Source organism: Pollachius pollachius (genome assembly GCF_949987615.1).
Source record: "Pollachius pollachius genome assembly, chromosome: 12".
NCBI classification, from domain to species: Eukaryota; Metazoa; Chordata; class Actinopteri; order Gadiformes; family Gadidae; genus Pollachius; species Pollachius pollachius.
The window spans coordinates 22,378,877-22,396,376 of NC_136945.1; the positions used below are offsets into that span (position 1 = coordinate 22,378,877).

A 17,500-nucleotide genomic window follows, 5' to 3' on the forward strand; every position below is an offset into this window, starting at 1 on the left:
AGGGTAATTAAGGGATGGTTTATTCATATTTATATTTTGCGGATGTGCAATCTCTCTTACTTAATAATAACATTTCTTTAGATCAGTATGTTTCAACAGAAACACACAGACGCACACAAGCACATGCGCACACACACACACGCACGCACACGCACACACACACACACACAAACATACAGTATGTATTTATTAATATATTATTTTCATCTTTACAAACAAACTCAACCGTGCTGATAGCTTGTACTTTATATGTGTGTGTGTGTGTGTGTGTGTGTGTTTGTGTGTGTGTGTGTGTGTGTGTGTGTGTGTGTGTGTGTTTGTGTGACAAAGAAGAGAGAGACCGAAAGCGAGGGACCATGGAGGAGGCTCCTGTTTCCTTGCGTCTCTCTAGCGCCCCGGTACACACCACGGTGGAAAGCGGTACTGCGCTTCAGCACCTCTCATAAATACCTCCATCCCTCCGCCTCGCGCTTCATCTCCAACGATACCTGCGCGGAACGACCGTCAACCTGCTCAAAGAGCTACGCTACCCCCCGGCGGGTAGCGAACAGAGTCTGCGCAATGAGGACTTGTCAAGTATAGCAAAACACAAGGTTGGTTTTTCCGTTTGAACCGGAGAGAGCACAGAAGCACCCGGGATGGCGAAGGCACGGTCGCGGTCGGAGCGTTTTCTCCGGTAACAACAAGGCGGCTTGGAGGAGCGCGAAAACGGGAGCGTGGAAATCACCAAAGGAGGAGTGTTTGGTGTGCGTGTGAGTGTGTGTGTGTGTGTGTGTGTGTGTGTGTGTGTGTGTGTGTGTGTGTGTGTGTGTGTGTGTGTGTGTGTGTGTGTGTGTGTGTGTGTGTGTGGAACGGGGGTATTTGGGGGTGGCAGTCATGGCGGACGGTGGAGTTAGGAGAGGGAAGCGGAAAGCGGGGCTCCCGGGGCTGTGCTGGAAGACCTGCTACTTCCACCTCCTCTTCTGGGTAGTGTGCGTCTCCGGGGACGACAAGACGCTCATCGTCGAGGTAAGAGTGCCTGCTATTCTCGTTTAAAAGGACGTTTCTAAGTGTTTTGTGCGTATTGTTGTTGTTGACTCTTGTTTCGCGAGACGATGGGAACGTTGGGAAACAACCGCGCGTGGGGGTTTTCATTTCCCGCCCAGCGCGTGCAGACGGAACGGGAGTCGCGCGCCGCTCCTCCTGTGGCTGTGTGCGGTTCGTCCCGCGCTCGGGACTTCTTAGTTCTCTCGCGTACCTCGCTACTCTCTCCCCCCCACCCCCCCTCCACGGTACGGCGAGGAGCTACGGGAGCACGCGACCCCGTTCCACCTGCACACGGCACCCCGTTAACTGCCGTCTCGCGCTCAGGAAAGACTCGCTTTTCTATGATGCCCGCGCGCTCCCGCTACCCTGTAAAGTGACATCCAGCCTGTGACATCCAGCCTCTTGAAAATAAACTAGTAAAAACATGAGTAAAGGAATAGAGTCAGTCAACAAACACAACACAAGAGATTCGCGTCGTTCCAGTCATTTAATAAGCGCATGGCCAGGGTTGGGTTGTCCGTGGTTATCCGCTGAATTTATATTTTAGGAACAAAGGTGGCTTCACGGTCCGTTGACTTTAACAGCACCGGCCGAGTTTTATTTGCTCCGGCTGCCATGCCTCTCCTCCCCGGGCTAACAGCCTCTCTTCCCGAGGCTAACAGCCCGGAACCCCGAGCACATCCAACGCGTTCTCGACTGATTGGACGTTTGAGAGGGAAAAAAACAACGTCTGTTCTAGCGGTGGTCGGTGAGAAGGCGGCGGGATGTCCTTTCAGTCAGACAACATGTATACCGTCTGCAGAGAGGCGGCCTGCTGCTATTAATGCAAATCAGTGAGGGACACGTTTATCCTAAAGAAGCCGAGTTTAAGGCCACTACCTACGTAAACCCATGTGCTTTGTGTGAGTGTCTGAAGAGAGCAACAACAACAGCAGCCGGGTGATGTGTGGGCGAGAGAGAGAGAGAGAGAGCGAGAGAGAGAGAGAGAGAGCGAGAGAGAGAGAGAGAGAGAGGGGGGGGCTTGGCAACATGTGGGATCCATTTGATTGATAACAGCCTCGCCATCAGCACGCGAGGCACATCAAAACCGATATCCCCTATCCACTACTACTGCAAAGTAGTGCTTTGATGAAGGCCTACGGACAGAGCATCCACATCCCAACTCTAGCTCTCTCTCTCTCGCTCTCGCTCTCGCTCTCGCTCTCGCTCTCCAAATATAGCTCTTCCTCCATAATTAATCTGCATGGCAGGCGGCCGGAGAAAGAAAGACAGATGGGAGGAAAGAATAATGTGGAAAAAGCGGCTTAAACACATTAAAAATACAAACACCGTTAAATAAAACAACCCAACTGCGCTCCGACGGCGCCTCTTTACCGTCGACGGTTCCGTGGCCGCGGTGTTGACACGTGTTGGGTCGCTGCTTTACACACAAAGGAAATGGAAATCGGGACCAAACTTCTTTGTTTTAACTCGGCACGCCGTGCGACTCGAGAGGGGAGATTATGCAACTGCGTTAATGTGGATTTTTTTTTCGGCTGTGTTTGTTCGTGGCCGAGGGTCTTTGGGATATATCCAACGACAGTGGATAGGATCCATTTGTTTGTCAAAAGCGTCCCGTTACCTATACTCCTGATGTTTGTTATCAATGCTGTATTGCACCTGCCATGGTGGACTAGGAACATTTTGTGTTCGGTGCAGCATGGATTGTTCACCTGTTAGGGAAGCAGGTTGAAATATATTTAATTAATTAATTTAGTCCAGAGCGATGCTGTGGCCACACCAGTGGCACACAAAGAACTCAGCATTCTCCATGCTGCGTTTACTGCCTCTGGACCTTATTCCTACAACAGATGTCCCTTCTAACATCCAATCACTCCTTAAATACACATGTCAACTGTCACACTATATTAATACACTTACAGGAGCGTTTCCACTGTATATTAACAGCCGTTATAGCCTTCTACACTTCAGACTTCTACATTCTCCCCAGGCCTATTTAAAGGTCTGGGGAGACCTGGGGACAGGTCAGGTGCATTGGGCTTTATTCAAGATAAGCTCCTAAACAATCCTCAGCTAATAGCCGAACAAGACCGTCTGAATCCACTGTAAGCCACTTTGGACAAATGCGTCCGCTAAAAATGACTAGATAACCACCAAACACTGAAGCGTGGGTCTTCCATTGGCTGTTGTGCCCGTACGGCGGCCTTGGCTGTGGAGTGTGTTGGGGGGATTTGTATCTCCGGCGTCTGTGTTAGTGGGCTGAGCGTCGAGAGAGAGTGTACTCTGGGCGCACTCAGTCCTCTCAGTGAGTCATGCTGTTTGGGATTCTTCAAGGCCACAAAACAACACATTTGTCCAGAGAGCTTTTCATGTAGTGGCTCAGATCTCGGCGAACAAGACAAACAGGGTTCTCTCGCAGTTTCCTGCGGAAGAGGTGTTCCCACTTCCTGACAGACTTTATTTACCGTGCGGTTCTGGCACACAGGAGGGGGTACTAAGTGCAAATCGTTTTTTATCAGGTTTATGTATTGATCTTGAAATACATGGCCGTGGTGGTACCAAGTCAGGGTACGTCCTCACACAAAAACACAGAGAAAGATCATTTTCATTGATCAAACATGTTGTAATGTTGTTGTGATGTTGTGAAAATGAATGCAATTACCGGTACTGCAATAGTCCTTTTTGTGTGTGCAGTGTGTGTGTGTGTGTGTACGACTACTGCTACGCCAACGACACGATAAATAATTAGTTTGTTGACCTGGTTGTGGTCCATTGTTCTTGAATGACAGATCAATGGGAAATGGGTCGATCGGTGCGGTATTGACGGACAGCTGTGGCTCCAGCTGTCCTTTACTCTCGACATCATTCCGTGTTATTTATCGTCAACGCAATGTACAGTGTGACATTGACGAGCGATGGTGACATTGCCGCGCTACGCGCGCGTCGCCTTTGTCTGCATGTGTGCGTGCGTGCGGAATGAACTTCTCCATATGATGTCTTCGTATTACACAGCTGGAGCGTGATACCCAGGTGCCATCCAATCAGAACGCCGCCCCAGCTACTCTTTGTTTACTCTTTCTTTACTCTTTGTACTCTTTGTTCTCCAGATGTTTTCGTGATAGAACGTTCCTTTTGTGAGGAGCGATGAAGCCCCTTCGCTTCACCTCCTGAGGAAGATGTGGTCTACAGTCGACATTATCATGTTGGTCGTGAATATCAGTTGAAACAGGAATATTCTGTTGAACATTCTGTGGAACATTCTGTGGAACATTCTGTGGAACATTCTGTTGAACATTCTGTGGAACATTCCGTGGAACATTCTGTGGAACATTCTGTGAAATATTCTTAATATCTAGCAGTTGAGAGCAGTGCAGGTTGTGGAATCTGTCCCACTTTGCCTCGTCCAAAGCACATGTGTGGGTTGTTGTGTGCGTGTTTGTGTGTGCGTGTTTGTGTGTGCGTGTGTGTACGCGCATGACAGAAAAACGGGTACACGTTGTACACATATGCAATGCGTTTCTAATATTATGCAAGATCAGCAGCTTCATTTACGGGCAGCGAGCTCTTCAGACGCACGGCTCAGAATCAGGCCTCAGGGTGCAAACAGACACTGAGTCTATGTGCAGGTGTGTGTGCAGGTGTGTGTCTGTGTATGCGTGCGATAGGAGGTTGCTTGTGTTTGGATGAACGTGTGTTCTTCCCTGATACTATATTTCCTCTGTGGACTTTAATAGTAGGCCGCCAGACAGAACCGTTGATGTCAGCAGTCGCTTTAGCTCGGTCCGTTTATTACAGGATCCACCGGTCCTGATGTTGACGAGCCATCGGGAGCCGAGCGGACCGGCCTATCGTGACATCCTCAGCGTCCAGCGAGGTGTTTGGCCTAGGGCTGGTAACATTCCCCAGAAATTAAATTCGAATATTAATTTACCAGCCCTAGTTTGGCCTATCTACCCGTCATACATCCGGGTTAACCATTTCACCCTTGAATGCCGTCGCAAGTGGGGGTGAATGATGGGGGGTGATTTTTACAATGGCTGATCCACATCGCAGCTAATCGTCACACCTAGCGTCACACAGATGATGTGTGTAATGGGCCCCTTTAATTAGAATCTAAACACCTTTCTACTACACATATACGACTAGTTTGGTCCATTCATTGATCCTCGTGGTGATGCTGTTGGGGATGTGATGCTGGTGTTGATGTGATGCTGTTGGGGATGTGATGCTGTGGGGATGTGATGCTGTGGGGATGTGATGCTGTGGGGATGTGATACTGTTGGGGATGTGATACTGTTTGGGATGTGATGCTGTGGGGATGTGATGCTGTGGGGATGTGATGCTGTGGGGATGTGATGCTGTGGGGATGTGATGCTGTGGGGATGTGATACTGTTGGGGATGTGATACTGTTGGGGATGTGATACTGTTGGGGATGTGATGCTGTTGGGGATGTGATGCTGTTGGGGATGTGATGCTGTTGGGGATGTGATGCTGTTGGGGAGGGGCTGTGAGCCGACGGTGGAAACATGAGAGGGCGTGCTTGATGCTGGGGTCTGACATGGAGTCGCTCCCAAAGTCTGTCTGGAAGCCCTTCAGAGTGGTCGTCATTATTATATTAACTTTATCATTATTATGTTTTCGTAGCCATTATCATTAGGATGTATTACCATTGGTTTGTATTGTCATCATCATCATCATCCTCGTCTTCTTCACCCTCCTCATTTTATCTCATATTACCACACCTCCGTCAAACATTTGAACTGGTTGAGAACTGGAGAGAAATATAACCCACTTTTTTCTGTACTGTACTTCTACTATACTATACTATACTTCTCCTCTACTAAACCTATTTGTACCGGACTCTACTGTTCCTATACTGTTCCTCTTCCTGAGGAACAGTATAGGAACAGTATAGGAACAGTATAGGTAGAGAACCAAGGGCTCAGGGAGAGAGACAAAGGGAGACAGAAAGAGAGAGAACAGAGGGAGACACAGACCCACAAAGAGAAACCAGACAGAGAGAAGAGAGGGAAACACAGACACCCAGAGATAAGAGAGGGCGAATAGAAAGACAGAGAGATACAGGTGGAGAGGAAGAAAAGACAAAAAGAGCCTGAGAAAAAGGGTTGCATTGAGAGAGAGAGAGAGAGAGAGAGAGAGAGAGACCAACCAGAGGGGGATAATAGACCAAAACACAGAGGAAGAGGAGGGAGGGAGGGAAGAGAGACAGACGAGGTAGGATGAGCTGGATGTTTTACAGGAGAGAGAGAGAGAGAGAGAGAGGTGGGTGACAGCGTGGCGTTCTTTGTCTGATGGCTGAACTCATGTTTCTTTGTCTCCGTCTGGAACAGAAACACAAAGAACACTAAGCCGAGTGTTTGTTTGGAGGATGAGGAGGATGAAGCGGATGATGATGATGATGATGATGATGATGATGGTGAAAATGATGATGACGATGATGAACATGATGATTTTTATGCTGATGTTGATGATGGCGGAGGTGGTGGTGATGACAATGATGACCCTTATTTCATAGGCTTCTGAATATAATTGGTGTTATATTTACCCATAAATATTCACAGTTCCGCTCACATGTCATCCAATAGGGCACTTCTGTGTTAAAACATCTACATATCTGTTCGGTAACACTGGGCGATGAATCCATATTTACTAGTACAGTATTATCTGATTATATGGGGAAAGCCACGCTGGCACTCCTGAAACATAATTTATAGCTCGCTGAGGTCTAATAACAATGATCCTTCATAAATAACAGTGGCTATAACGAGCGCTCAGTTCTGATCTCTCCCGTGTGTCATCACGTCTCCTTTCCCTGGATGACATCCGCCTCTCTGTTCACTCTGTACCTTCTACGGCCTATATCCTATTCTCTGCCGCGTTCCACGTTCAATATTCCATAAGCCATGTTCTACCTTCCGTGTTCTGTGTTCCATGTCCCATCTTCAACCAAGGTAGTGTGAAGACAAAGGGGAAGAGTGCTACTACAGTGCAACTACGGCTATACTAATACATTACTACTGCTGTACTCATACACTATTACTACAGTACTACTGCTGTGTTAATACAGTATTACCATTGTGCTTGTACACTATTACTACAGTACAACTACTATGCTAATACAGTAGTACTACGGTACCCCCACTACTTACGTTCTACTAACGTATACTACTACCGTACTCCTGTCGAGGTGTACCAGAGCAGGGTGATACCCACCAACTCAGACGTTGTGTCTGAGGTGGGTTGGCGATGGGGATGGCAGCCGCAGTAAACACGATGACGCTGGTGTTGACGAGGATGATGAAGATAACAGAGGTGGCCTTTAAGACCGGTGGTAATAACAGTGATGATGATGATGATGACGATAGTGGTGATGAGGGTGATGGTGGTGAAATGGATGGTGATGATGATGAAGTGAGCAGGAAGCTGTCAAGGTGTGTTTACCGTCCCTGGCGGTGGCTTTGTGTTGGCCCCCTGCTGGTCAGCGCAGGTCACTGCAGCCTAGGGGACGCTGCCGTACAGCTGGTAAACACACACAACCAGCCCTTTGTGTGTTTCGAGAGAAGGGAAGGTGTGTTTGTGCCCTTCTATATACATGTGTGCGTGCCTCCATGCTAGTGCCACACTGAAAGTGTGTTCGTCTGTGTCTGTGTTGTGTGTTGAACCTGTGTTAGGAAGTGTGTACGTGCTGTGTGTGCATGAATGTGTGCGCATATTAGGGTATTTTTGTGTTGCATGTCCGTGTTTGCGTTTCAGTGTGGTTAGTACAGTGTGTATGTGAGTGTGTGTGGGTGTGTGCAATAGTGAGTGAGTAGGTGCGAGGGAGTAGGTTGTGTGCATGTGCAAGTGTGCACCTGCTATCGTGTGTCAGAAAGTGCATGTGTACGTGTGTTTGTTGTGTGAGTGGGCGAGTGTGTGTGTGTGTGTGTGTGTGTGTGTGTGTGTGTGTGTGTGTGGTGTGTGTTCCAGCCAGCATTTATATATCTGTGTGGTTGTGTCATAGTGTGTGAATGTGTGTGGGTCTTGCATGTGCGTGTGTGTGCGCGTGGGTGAGGCATGTGATTGCGTGAATGCGTGTGATGCATGTGTGTGTGAATGCATGAATACGTGTGTGTGTGTGTGTGTGTGTGTGTGTGTGTGTGTGTGTGTGTGTGATACATGTGTATGTCTGTGCGTGTGTGTGCATATGTGTGTATAAGCATGTGTTTGCGTGCATGTGAGGGGGAGTGGATTTACTGATTTTCTTATCAGCCCTTCTCTTTGTCCTCTCCCCATGCCCCATGTCAGGAAGGAGCGTGCACGTATGTGTGCACGTTCCTCTCTTCTCCTCTGTCCTCTCCCATTACACAGTGGGAGAACAGCACTCTCACACGCATGATCGACACACTCTCTGTTCGACCCCACTCCTCCTCTCTCCACCCCTCTCTTCCTCTTCATCTCTCTGTTATATCTCTCCACCCCTCTCTTCCTCTTCATCTCTCTGTTATATCTCTCCACCCCTCTCTTCCTCTTCATCTCTGTTATATCTCTCCACCTCTCTCTTCCTCTTCATCTCTCTGTTATATCTCTCCACCCCTCTCTTCCTCTTCATCTCTCTGTTATATCTCTCCACCCCTCTCTTCCTCTTCATCTCTCTGTTATATCTCTCCACCCCTCTCTTCCTCTTCATCTCTGTTATATCTCTCCACCCCTCTCTTCCTCTTCGTCTCTCTGTTATATCTCTCCACCTCTTCCTTCCTCTCCTCTTCGTCTTCTTCTAGCTCCACTCAACTCTTGCCCTGCCTCTGCCAAACTCCCTTCCTCTTTCTCCCCTCCTCTCTGCTTGTTCTCTCTGTCTTTATCTTTCCCCACCTCTGTCTCCATCTCCTCTCTCTCTCTACTTGTCTCTGCTAATTATATCTCTCTTTAACTTTCTCCAACTCCCTCTCTCTCTCTCCTCCTCCCCCCTCTATCTCTCTCTTTATCTTTCTCCACCTCTGTCTCTCTCCTCCCTTTCTGTACCTTTCTCTGCTGATTCTATCTCTCTCTTTATCTTTCTCCAGCTCCATCTCTCTCCTCTCCCTCTCTTTTTATCTTTCTCTACCCCCTCTCTCATTCTCTCTCTTCTTCTGTCCATCTCTCCATCGCTCTCTGATTCTCTCTCTCCATCTCTCTCTCTCTCTCTCTCTCGCTCTCTCTCTCTCACTCTCTCTCGCTCTCTTTCTCTCTCTCTTTTGCTCTCTCTCTCTCTCTCTTGCTCTCTCTCTCTCTCTAACTCCCTTCCTCTTCCTCTCCGTACTTCACTCTCATTATCTCTCTCTCACTCTTTGTCAGCCTATTCATTTCCATCTATTTTTTATATTTATAACTTAAGATCTGTCTTTCTTGCTGACCTCCTCTTTTACATCATCCCTCTCTTTCCCCTCTATCCCCATCTCTCTACATCTACGCTTCTACGTCTCTCTCTCTCTCTGTCTCCTCCCTCTCTCCATCTCTCTTTGTCTCTCTCCATCTCTCTTTGTCTCTCTCCATCTTTCTTTGTCTCTCTCCATCTCTCTTTGTCTCTCTCCATCTCTCTTTGTCTCTCTCCCTTCATCCACCTCCACACATGCTCTATCTGTAGTAAATATAAACACACCTGGTTCCCTCCACCAGTTGGCCGGTGGATGACATCACCTGCTACCTGCCAAAGCCAATCAGAAGCAGCCGCCCAGTAGCTGCAATAACCCGTTTTACCAGATATGGTGCCGTAGCGGTGGTTTTGAATGCAACACTATACAAAATGAACTCAAGGATTTAAATATACTTCACAAAGAGAAGCATGATAATATGCATAACATAATAAATGTGTGAAAAAAAATAAATGTTTGATGTAGATTCATTGAACTATATAACCATAGCTTCCAAAAACACATTTCCATTCCATCCATCCATCCATCTGCCCATCCATTCATCTAGTGTAGTGTGGTGAACTGAAGTGTAGTGTAGTTGATTAGAATCTTAAAGGTAATCTTTTAAATTGTTTTCGCCTCCAAGGTGCAGTTTAATCCAGTCATAATGAATCTTTAAGCACCCGGATGATTGATGACGTTGTTAAGATAAAATCATTAAAACACAAGCAACTAATTACTAATCATACATAAAAACATGAATCTTCAGGTCGGAATAAAGGAACAAGAAACACAAGCCCGCAAATATCAAACAATAAAATCAATCATGTTTTAAGGTTAGAGCAATTAATAATAATACAATTTTGTGTCTTTCCCTCTCATCGCCTCCCCTCTCCTCTCCTTACCTCACCTCCTCATACAACAGCCTCCTCTTCTCCCCTCTCCTCCCCTCTCCTCTCCCATCCTCTCCCCTCCTCTCCTCTCCCCTCCTCTCTCCCCTCCTCTTCTCCCCTCTCCTCTCCTTACCTCACCTCCTCTCATTCAACAGCCTCCTCTCCCCCCCTCTCTCCCCTCCCCTCCTCTCCCCCCCTCTCTCCCCTCCCCTCCCCTCCTCTTCTCCCCTCTCCTCTCCTTACCTCACCTCCTCTCATTCAACAGCCTCCTCTCCACTCCTCTCCTCTCCTATCTCCTCTCCTATCTCCTCTCCTTATCCCACCTCCTCTCATTCAACAGCCTCCTCTCCCCCCCTCTCTCCCCTCCCCTCCCCTCCTTTCCCCCCCTCTCTCCCCTCCTCTTCTCCCCTCTCCTCTCCTTACCTCACCTCCTCTCATTCAACAGCCTCCTCTCCACTCCTCTCCTCTCCTATCTCCTCTCCTATCTCCTCTCCTTATCCCACCTCCTCTCATCCAACAGCCTCCTCTCTCCTCCTCACCTCTCCTCTCTCCTCTCCTCTCTCAGTGTGTAAGTGTGTTAGCATCTTAGCGTGCTGTGTAACATGACACCTCAGACGTTAGCTCATGGCTTCAATCCCCCGGAGGTTTTATATTACATTATGGACATGGAAATGTATCTGGGTTTGTGCGTGTGTGTAGATGATTTGGGTATGTTCGGTGTGTGTTTGTGTGTCTAGTTGCTATTGGTATGTGTGTGTGTGTGTGTGTTTGTGTGTCTGGTTGCCCTTTGGTATGTTTGTCTGTGTGTGTGTGTGTGTGTGTGTGTGTGTGTGTGTGTGCGTGTGTGTGTGTGTGTGTGTGTGTGTGTGAGGGAGGGGAGTTAGTCTGGGCCTGTTGAGACGATGCGTGTGCAGTGTGTACTCAGTAGAATATTAAATAACCAACAGCAGCACTCTCTTTAAGTTTGAGTGATCTGTAAAATTGTAAAGTTGAACCTTTAACTTCTTAAATGTCCGCCCAGTCCCTTGTGTTCGCCCCATCTGCCTGAGAGCCAGACCAACTGCTTATTATGCTCTTGAGTCGGGCTGAAAACTAAGTAGTGTGTGTGTGTAAGTGTGTACAAGTGTGTGCATTTGTTCGTATGTTTGTGTGTGTGTGCCTGCCTTTGTGCATGTGTGCGCGTAGGCACGTTTGTGTGTGTGTATGTTTTTGTGCATGTAAGTGTGTGCATGCGTGTATGTGTGTATGCGTGCGTGTATGTGTGTGCGCAGACATGTGTGTATGTGTGTATGGTGCGCACAGGCGTGTGTTTGTGTGTGTTTGTGTGTGTGTGTTTGTGTTTGTTCTCCATGGTGATGAAAAGCCCCAACGTCTCCCCGAGTGCTTCCCAGGACGCTTTCTGGCTGTCTTGATTTTCAATCAGGAGGGAAGTATGGCTTATCATACTTTCATACTTGCATTTCGGCTTGTGATGTAGTTTGGGTTCCTTGTTTGCTCGCTTCCAGACTCTCCTGTAGATGTAATCTCTTGGTGCTGCCTTGTAGTTGGAAGGATTCGAAGGCTTTATAAAATGTGTTTATTTTAATAAGGAGAAACTGTAAAGCGGAACCACAGTTAAAGCAAATCTTATGATGCTCATTTAGCCTGAATTCCCCAGATAATTGGTAAAGTACATCAGTGAAAACAGGTGTATTTTAATTAAATCTCAAATAAGTGGTAAAAAAACAGAGTGAATTTACGTGTATTTTAATAATCCCAGAAAGGAAATGAAGGTTTCACAGCAGAGACTACAACACATTGATTTAAAAGATTGTAAACAATTCTAATAGGATTGAATCTACAGAGAATATATATGCGCAATATTAGTAGTAGAGTTGTAGAAATGTAGATACAAAATGAAGTAGTAATGTATGTAATTATGTAGTAACCAATGCAAACATTGTTGACAGTCGAGGTGGTCATTTGAGTTTGGTTTGGTCTTGGTGAGATCTTCAGGCTTAGATCTTCTGAGGAGGTCTGGGTAGGGACAGACAGAGCTCTGTGTCTCTGGGGCTAGAGGTCAGGAGTTCAATTCAAGGTTAATTGTTTCTCAACTTTATCATCTCCGGACCCAAAAGCGAATTTTGAGTGTGTGGGTGGGAACCAACCACACATTCTGAAAACTCATAGCACACCGGAGTAGGATTACCAATTACCATATGCCCTGAGTAGTGATGCACCGATTGATCGGCCACTGATTATTATCGGCCGATATACGTCATAAACATGTGATCAGTGATTGGCCGATCAATTTAAGATCTGCAGATTACAACAACCGATCTCATGACTCGTGACTTGGCTTTCATCCATAATAAAGTAATAGTTTTTTTAAAGGTCTGTGCTTTAGAGGAATTTGAACAAACCTCACAAGTGCAGCTTGTAATTCACTGTTAAACCAAATCGGTTATCGGTTTCGGATCGGCTGGTCTTGCGTTATAAAATGTGTGATTGGCTTCGGATCATCTGATCCGATTTTTCTCGGTAACTAACGGATCAGTGCACCCCCTAAGAGTATTCTGCGCGTTGTAGAGCCACGACCCAACTCCAAATGGATCGAGAGCCATTTTGGGCAAACCCAAAGGTTAAGCAAAGCTGATTTAAATTAAAGTAAATAAATTTGTGTCTGTTGCCACAGATTAAACAATACCAACCATTTAACTGATTCCTAGAACTTCTCTGCACTCACTGTTTGTTGCTTTTGAAACTAGTTTGGCAGCACTGGATTTCCTGTGTTTTTAATGGCTCCGATTCCGATTGTATTTGCTCGTATTGCTCTCTGCCTCACTTCAGAAATCAGAGATCAGGCTGCCCTGAATAACTAGATGTAGCTGTGAACCAGGAGGGCACACAGCTACATAACGCCAGAGCGGAGAGTACGAGAGAGCGTCCTGGATAGGAGGGTTGCTGCTCCACTGCCTCCACAACTAATTCTGGCGCACAGCAGGAATTATTGATGAAGATAAGTTTAGATCTTTCATGTCACGAGGACCGGGGCGGGCAGATACGGAGGGGAGTGTGGAGGGGATGGAGCCGGGGTTACAGAGTGTGTCTGCATCCAAGCATGCATTAGTGTTTCTGTTGGTAATGTGTTGTGTGTGTGGGCATGTGTGTTTGCGTGTGTTTCCACTTGCAAGGCTATGTGTGGTGCTGTGCTAGCATGTGTGTGTGTATTTATTTATTTGTGTGTGTGTGCATGTGTGTTTGTGTGTGTTTGTGCATGCAAGGGTATGCCTTTCTCTGTGCTGGCATGTGTGTCAGCGTGTGTGTGTCAGCGTGTGTGTGTGTGTGTGTGTGTGTGTCGGCGCACATAGTGATGTGCCCATTGTGCATCTCTGCCCGGCCGTTGTGATCACATGGTTACACATGGACCCATTAGCTTTGGCCGTATTGGCGTGCGTCTCGGTCATTATTGGAAACAGTGTCCTGCTCTCGGGATGCATAACAAAGACCCTGGGCCTCATTCGATTGGATGAGATGCGTGACACACAGCCTGGGCCTTGTCTGATTGGACGGGCTCGGTGATTGCCTTGACTCGCCTCTCTCTCTCTCCTCCCTGTTGTTCATCTGATCTATATCTCAGCCAGCGACGTCGCGGCGGCTGCACCCAGGTGTTGTATTAATCACAGCTCCGCTCCTCTTCCAGACGACGGGATGCGTGCGCTCTGGCTGTCCCAGTTGTGCTAAATGGAGCAGATCATCATTCTTCCTGCGTTAATATTCTGTGATTAATGAGCTGTGACACAGACGACCGTGGCTCATCCCAGCCAAGGGGAGCTCACACCTTCCTGCTCCGATTCAAGTGAGGCTCATACGTCTCCTATAGTACTGATTCCTACGCACGGGGGCGGGACATTGATGTGGCTAGTGTGGTAATTAAAAGGTTATGGGTTCAATACCCAGTGTCTGTCACCTTCTTGTCTGCAGCCTAGAGCACGCTGGCCTGCCGTCTACCTGCTCCTAAACACACGTCTATATTTGTGTCAGAGCCCCTGGAGAATGAGCAGACGATTCAGTCTAATTCAATGTATATATCTAATATTAGCCCAAATGTGAAGATGCTGTCTGAAGAGCCAGAGGCGGTGCCTGCTCCCAGCCTCCCTCCCCCCCCGTCTGGGGAGTCTGCCCTCGCTGGCCCCAGGATGGCGGATGGTAAATAGTTTAGAAGGAGGCTGGCTCTATTTATAGCCCTGAGGGGGTGGGAGGGAGGACTGCAAGACGGACAGGTATACAGACAGACAGATGCTCAACGATAGAACAGCAAGGCAGTAAACAAGACAGAGCTCCATCAAAACCGTTTGGATGTTGAGGTTTTTGTTGTCACCCGGGTTACCATGAATGAGGGCCGATTCCCAAACCCTGAAATAAACAATCAAGCGAGTAAAGTGGCCTTTCTTGTTTATTTGTTATATATTTCATTATTCATCGTTGGAGTGAAGACTCATAGTGCCGCCTGTAGTTGAGTGTTTCAACTGCCCAAACACAATTAATCTTAAACATAGTGGTTGCAGGCTTTTCCGAATGATTGTGAGTGCGGTCGTCCGATGGAATCGTAGTAATCACTGGTCTCACAAAGGACCTCTGATGAAGTGTGGAGCTTCCTTTTGGCCGCCGGCTTCCCATTGGCTCGCTTAAACGCTTTGACTCCTGGCGCCCGCCCAGCGACAGGCCGCCCCCAGAAGACTGCCGCGCCACTTTGCTAGCTGAGTGGCTAGCCCGTTGCCACGGCAACTGTTTACTGGAGACAGAGGACATCTCCTGACGATCTTCACTGCTGCTCGTTAATTTCCCAGCAGCCTCTCCGTGTCTTGACATTAAATTTGACTTCTTCTTCTTCTTCTTCTTCTGTAGCAAAAGAAAAGTGTGCTGCTCAATGACTAAATATTAATTAGTTACTAGTACAAGCAGCAAAAAGAAGAGGGTCTGCTGTTTAATGACTCAATAGTAATTAGTAACTCACTAATGCCCAGAAAATATATTGTCTAGTTGAATATAAAACCCGAGCTACTCATTTAAGAGTTGGTCCTCTGTATTAACCATCTGCATCGTTAATAACCAACATTGTACTTAAAAAGGGTACTTGATTAAAACTACCAAGTCATTTTTCTCTGGAAGGTGTGAATGATACTCACACAGCCACACAGGTGAATATGGATGGTTTCATGGACATAACACTAACACCTGGAACAGCTGGAACTCTGCAGCAGCTGTAATCAGTTCTGTACCCTCACTGAGCGATAGAGAGGGCTGTGTGGTTTAACAGAACGCCGGTTCAGACTGAACCAGGGCAGAGCCGGCCGGCAGACTGACAGCTCCATAATGAAAAGATGTTGTGTTTTTCTGCAGTGACGGTGATTTAGAACGAGCCGCTCCTGGCTGTGAACGTTTTTGGTGTTTTTTTCGCTTGCTGCGCGCTACCGATGTTTAAAATAATCCGAGAGATAGCGGTTCCGGCCAAGCTTCATCACCGCGGCGTGTTCATCACGATCCGGGCCGTCAGGCTCATAGAAAACCTGACAGCCCCCCCGGACGGACCACCGGAGTTTGAATGCAAAACTTTATTTACAGATCGCCAACGACGTTGATGGAACTGCACCTTATCCGTCCATGTTTTTGTGATTCAGTTCTGATGAAATACAAAGTTTGCACAATACATAAATTGATGAACATTTTTCTGTGACAAAGTAATGGTGAAGGGCTGATTTTGGTGTTTTCTCGTAGATGGGCCGTAGAATAGCTGTTGGAGATGGGCTTTGTGTTTCAATTTCATATTCTTTTCAATAATCAGCACCTCTTATTGGATCATAAAGTTCAGTGGACTTCCCTGTCATTGGTATTTTTAATTGGATATTGGCCATTACTGGCGATAGGTCATTGCATTGCAACAAAGATTCCAATGTACCACACACTTCATCACAGTCCAATATAACTAGCTACATAAGCATACACTATAAATAGTGTGTGTGTGTTTGTGTGTGTGTGTTCACGTGTGGGTGGATGGGTGAGTGAGTGAGTGCGTGAGCGAGCGTGTGTGTGTGTTTGTGTGTTTGAGTGAGTGAGCGTAAGAGCGTGTTTGGTGCGTTTGTGAGTGCGTGTGTGTGTGATGATGCAGTGATAATTGTCGTGTAAATAGCTGGTGAATTATTTAATTCCACCCACTTTCCCCGCTTAGCTTGTAGCCGCAAGCTAGCACACACACACACACTGCTATGAACCCAATGACTTAGGCAGTGTTTTAGTCGATGGAGAGAGAGAAAGAGAGAGAGAGAGAGAGGGAATTAGAGAATGATGTACTCATGATTCGTGCACTTTTCGGGTTGAATCACCATGGTTGGATGCACTTATTGCAAGTCGCTTGGGACAAAAACGTCAGCTAAACACTTTTAATGTAATTTAATTAGAGGGAGAGAGAGTGGAGGAACATGGATAGGACCACAGAGTTCAAAAGTTCAATTCAATTCAAAAGCTCCTTACCTGGGACGGTTGCAGAACTGAAGTCTGTTCTTCAGTACGTTGAGGTTCTCGCTCGCTGCCCTAACCAACACCAGCCCACCTTAATGCTCTCCCAGTTGGCCTGACGCTCCGTCTTATCCAACAACGTGCGTAATCTGACACCGGCCAACCAGCGCTAACGGGTGAGACACACGGCCTCTGTGTTGGTTGGTGCTGAGTTACTGCAGTGCGTCGGTTCTAACATACATGCATTCATTATTCCAGCAGGATCCTAGGATAATTAACGTGTTCTCCATCTTCAGCAGCCTGGCCCCACTGCATTATGGGTAACGGGTTCCACTGCTCGGAGTCCAGATCCGCTGCGTGTTTTCTGTCCAGCCTGCCTTGCATGCTGTGTTCCTCTCTGACATTTAGGGTGTTGAATATAAAATGTGTTTCTGCAGGCTGAGCTGAGGTAGTGGTCTTTGAAGTAGAGATCAAATAGGATGGTTTAGCCGTCAGGCACCCAGACTGATTAACCCCTCCACCACCGCTCCTAATAGTCTGCTAGTTATCTCGCCTGGCTGGTGCTGTATTGCTGTGTAACTGTGTGTGTGTATGAGTGCGTGACTGCCCGCGTGTGTGTGTGTTTGTGTGTGTGTGTGTTTGTGTGTGTGTGTGTGTGTGTGTGTGTGTGTGTGTGTGTGTGTGTGTGTGTGTGTGTG

General features: G+C 47.3%; 1 protein-coding gene across 1 annotated transcript in view; it reads left to right on the plus strand.

Annotated features, from left to right (window-relative positions):
- Positions 1-869: 869 nt before the first annotated feature.
- The window catches only part of mmp24 (matrix metallopeptidase 24), a gene marked incomplete at its 3' end in the record, with an annotated part of 39,881 nt that continues 23,250 nt past the window's right edge, over positions 870-17,500 (plus strand). The window contains exon 1 of the mRNA XM_079747709.1: positions 870-1,008. Coding sequence (XP_079603835.1) covers positions 877-1,008 — 132 coding nt within the window. The 5' untranslated portion in view covers positions 870-876. The remainder of the gene's footprint in view (positions 1,009-17,500) is intronic.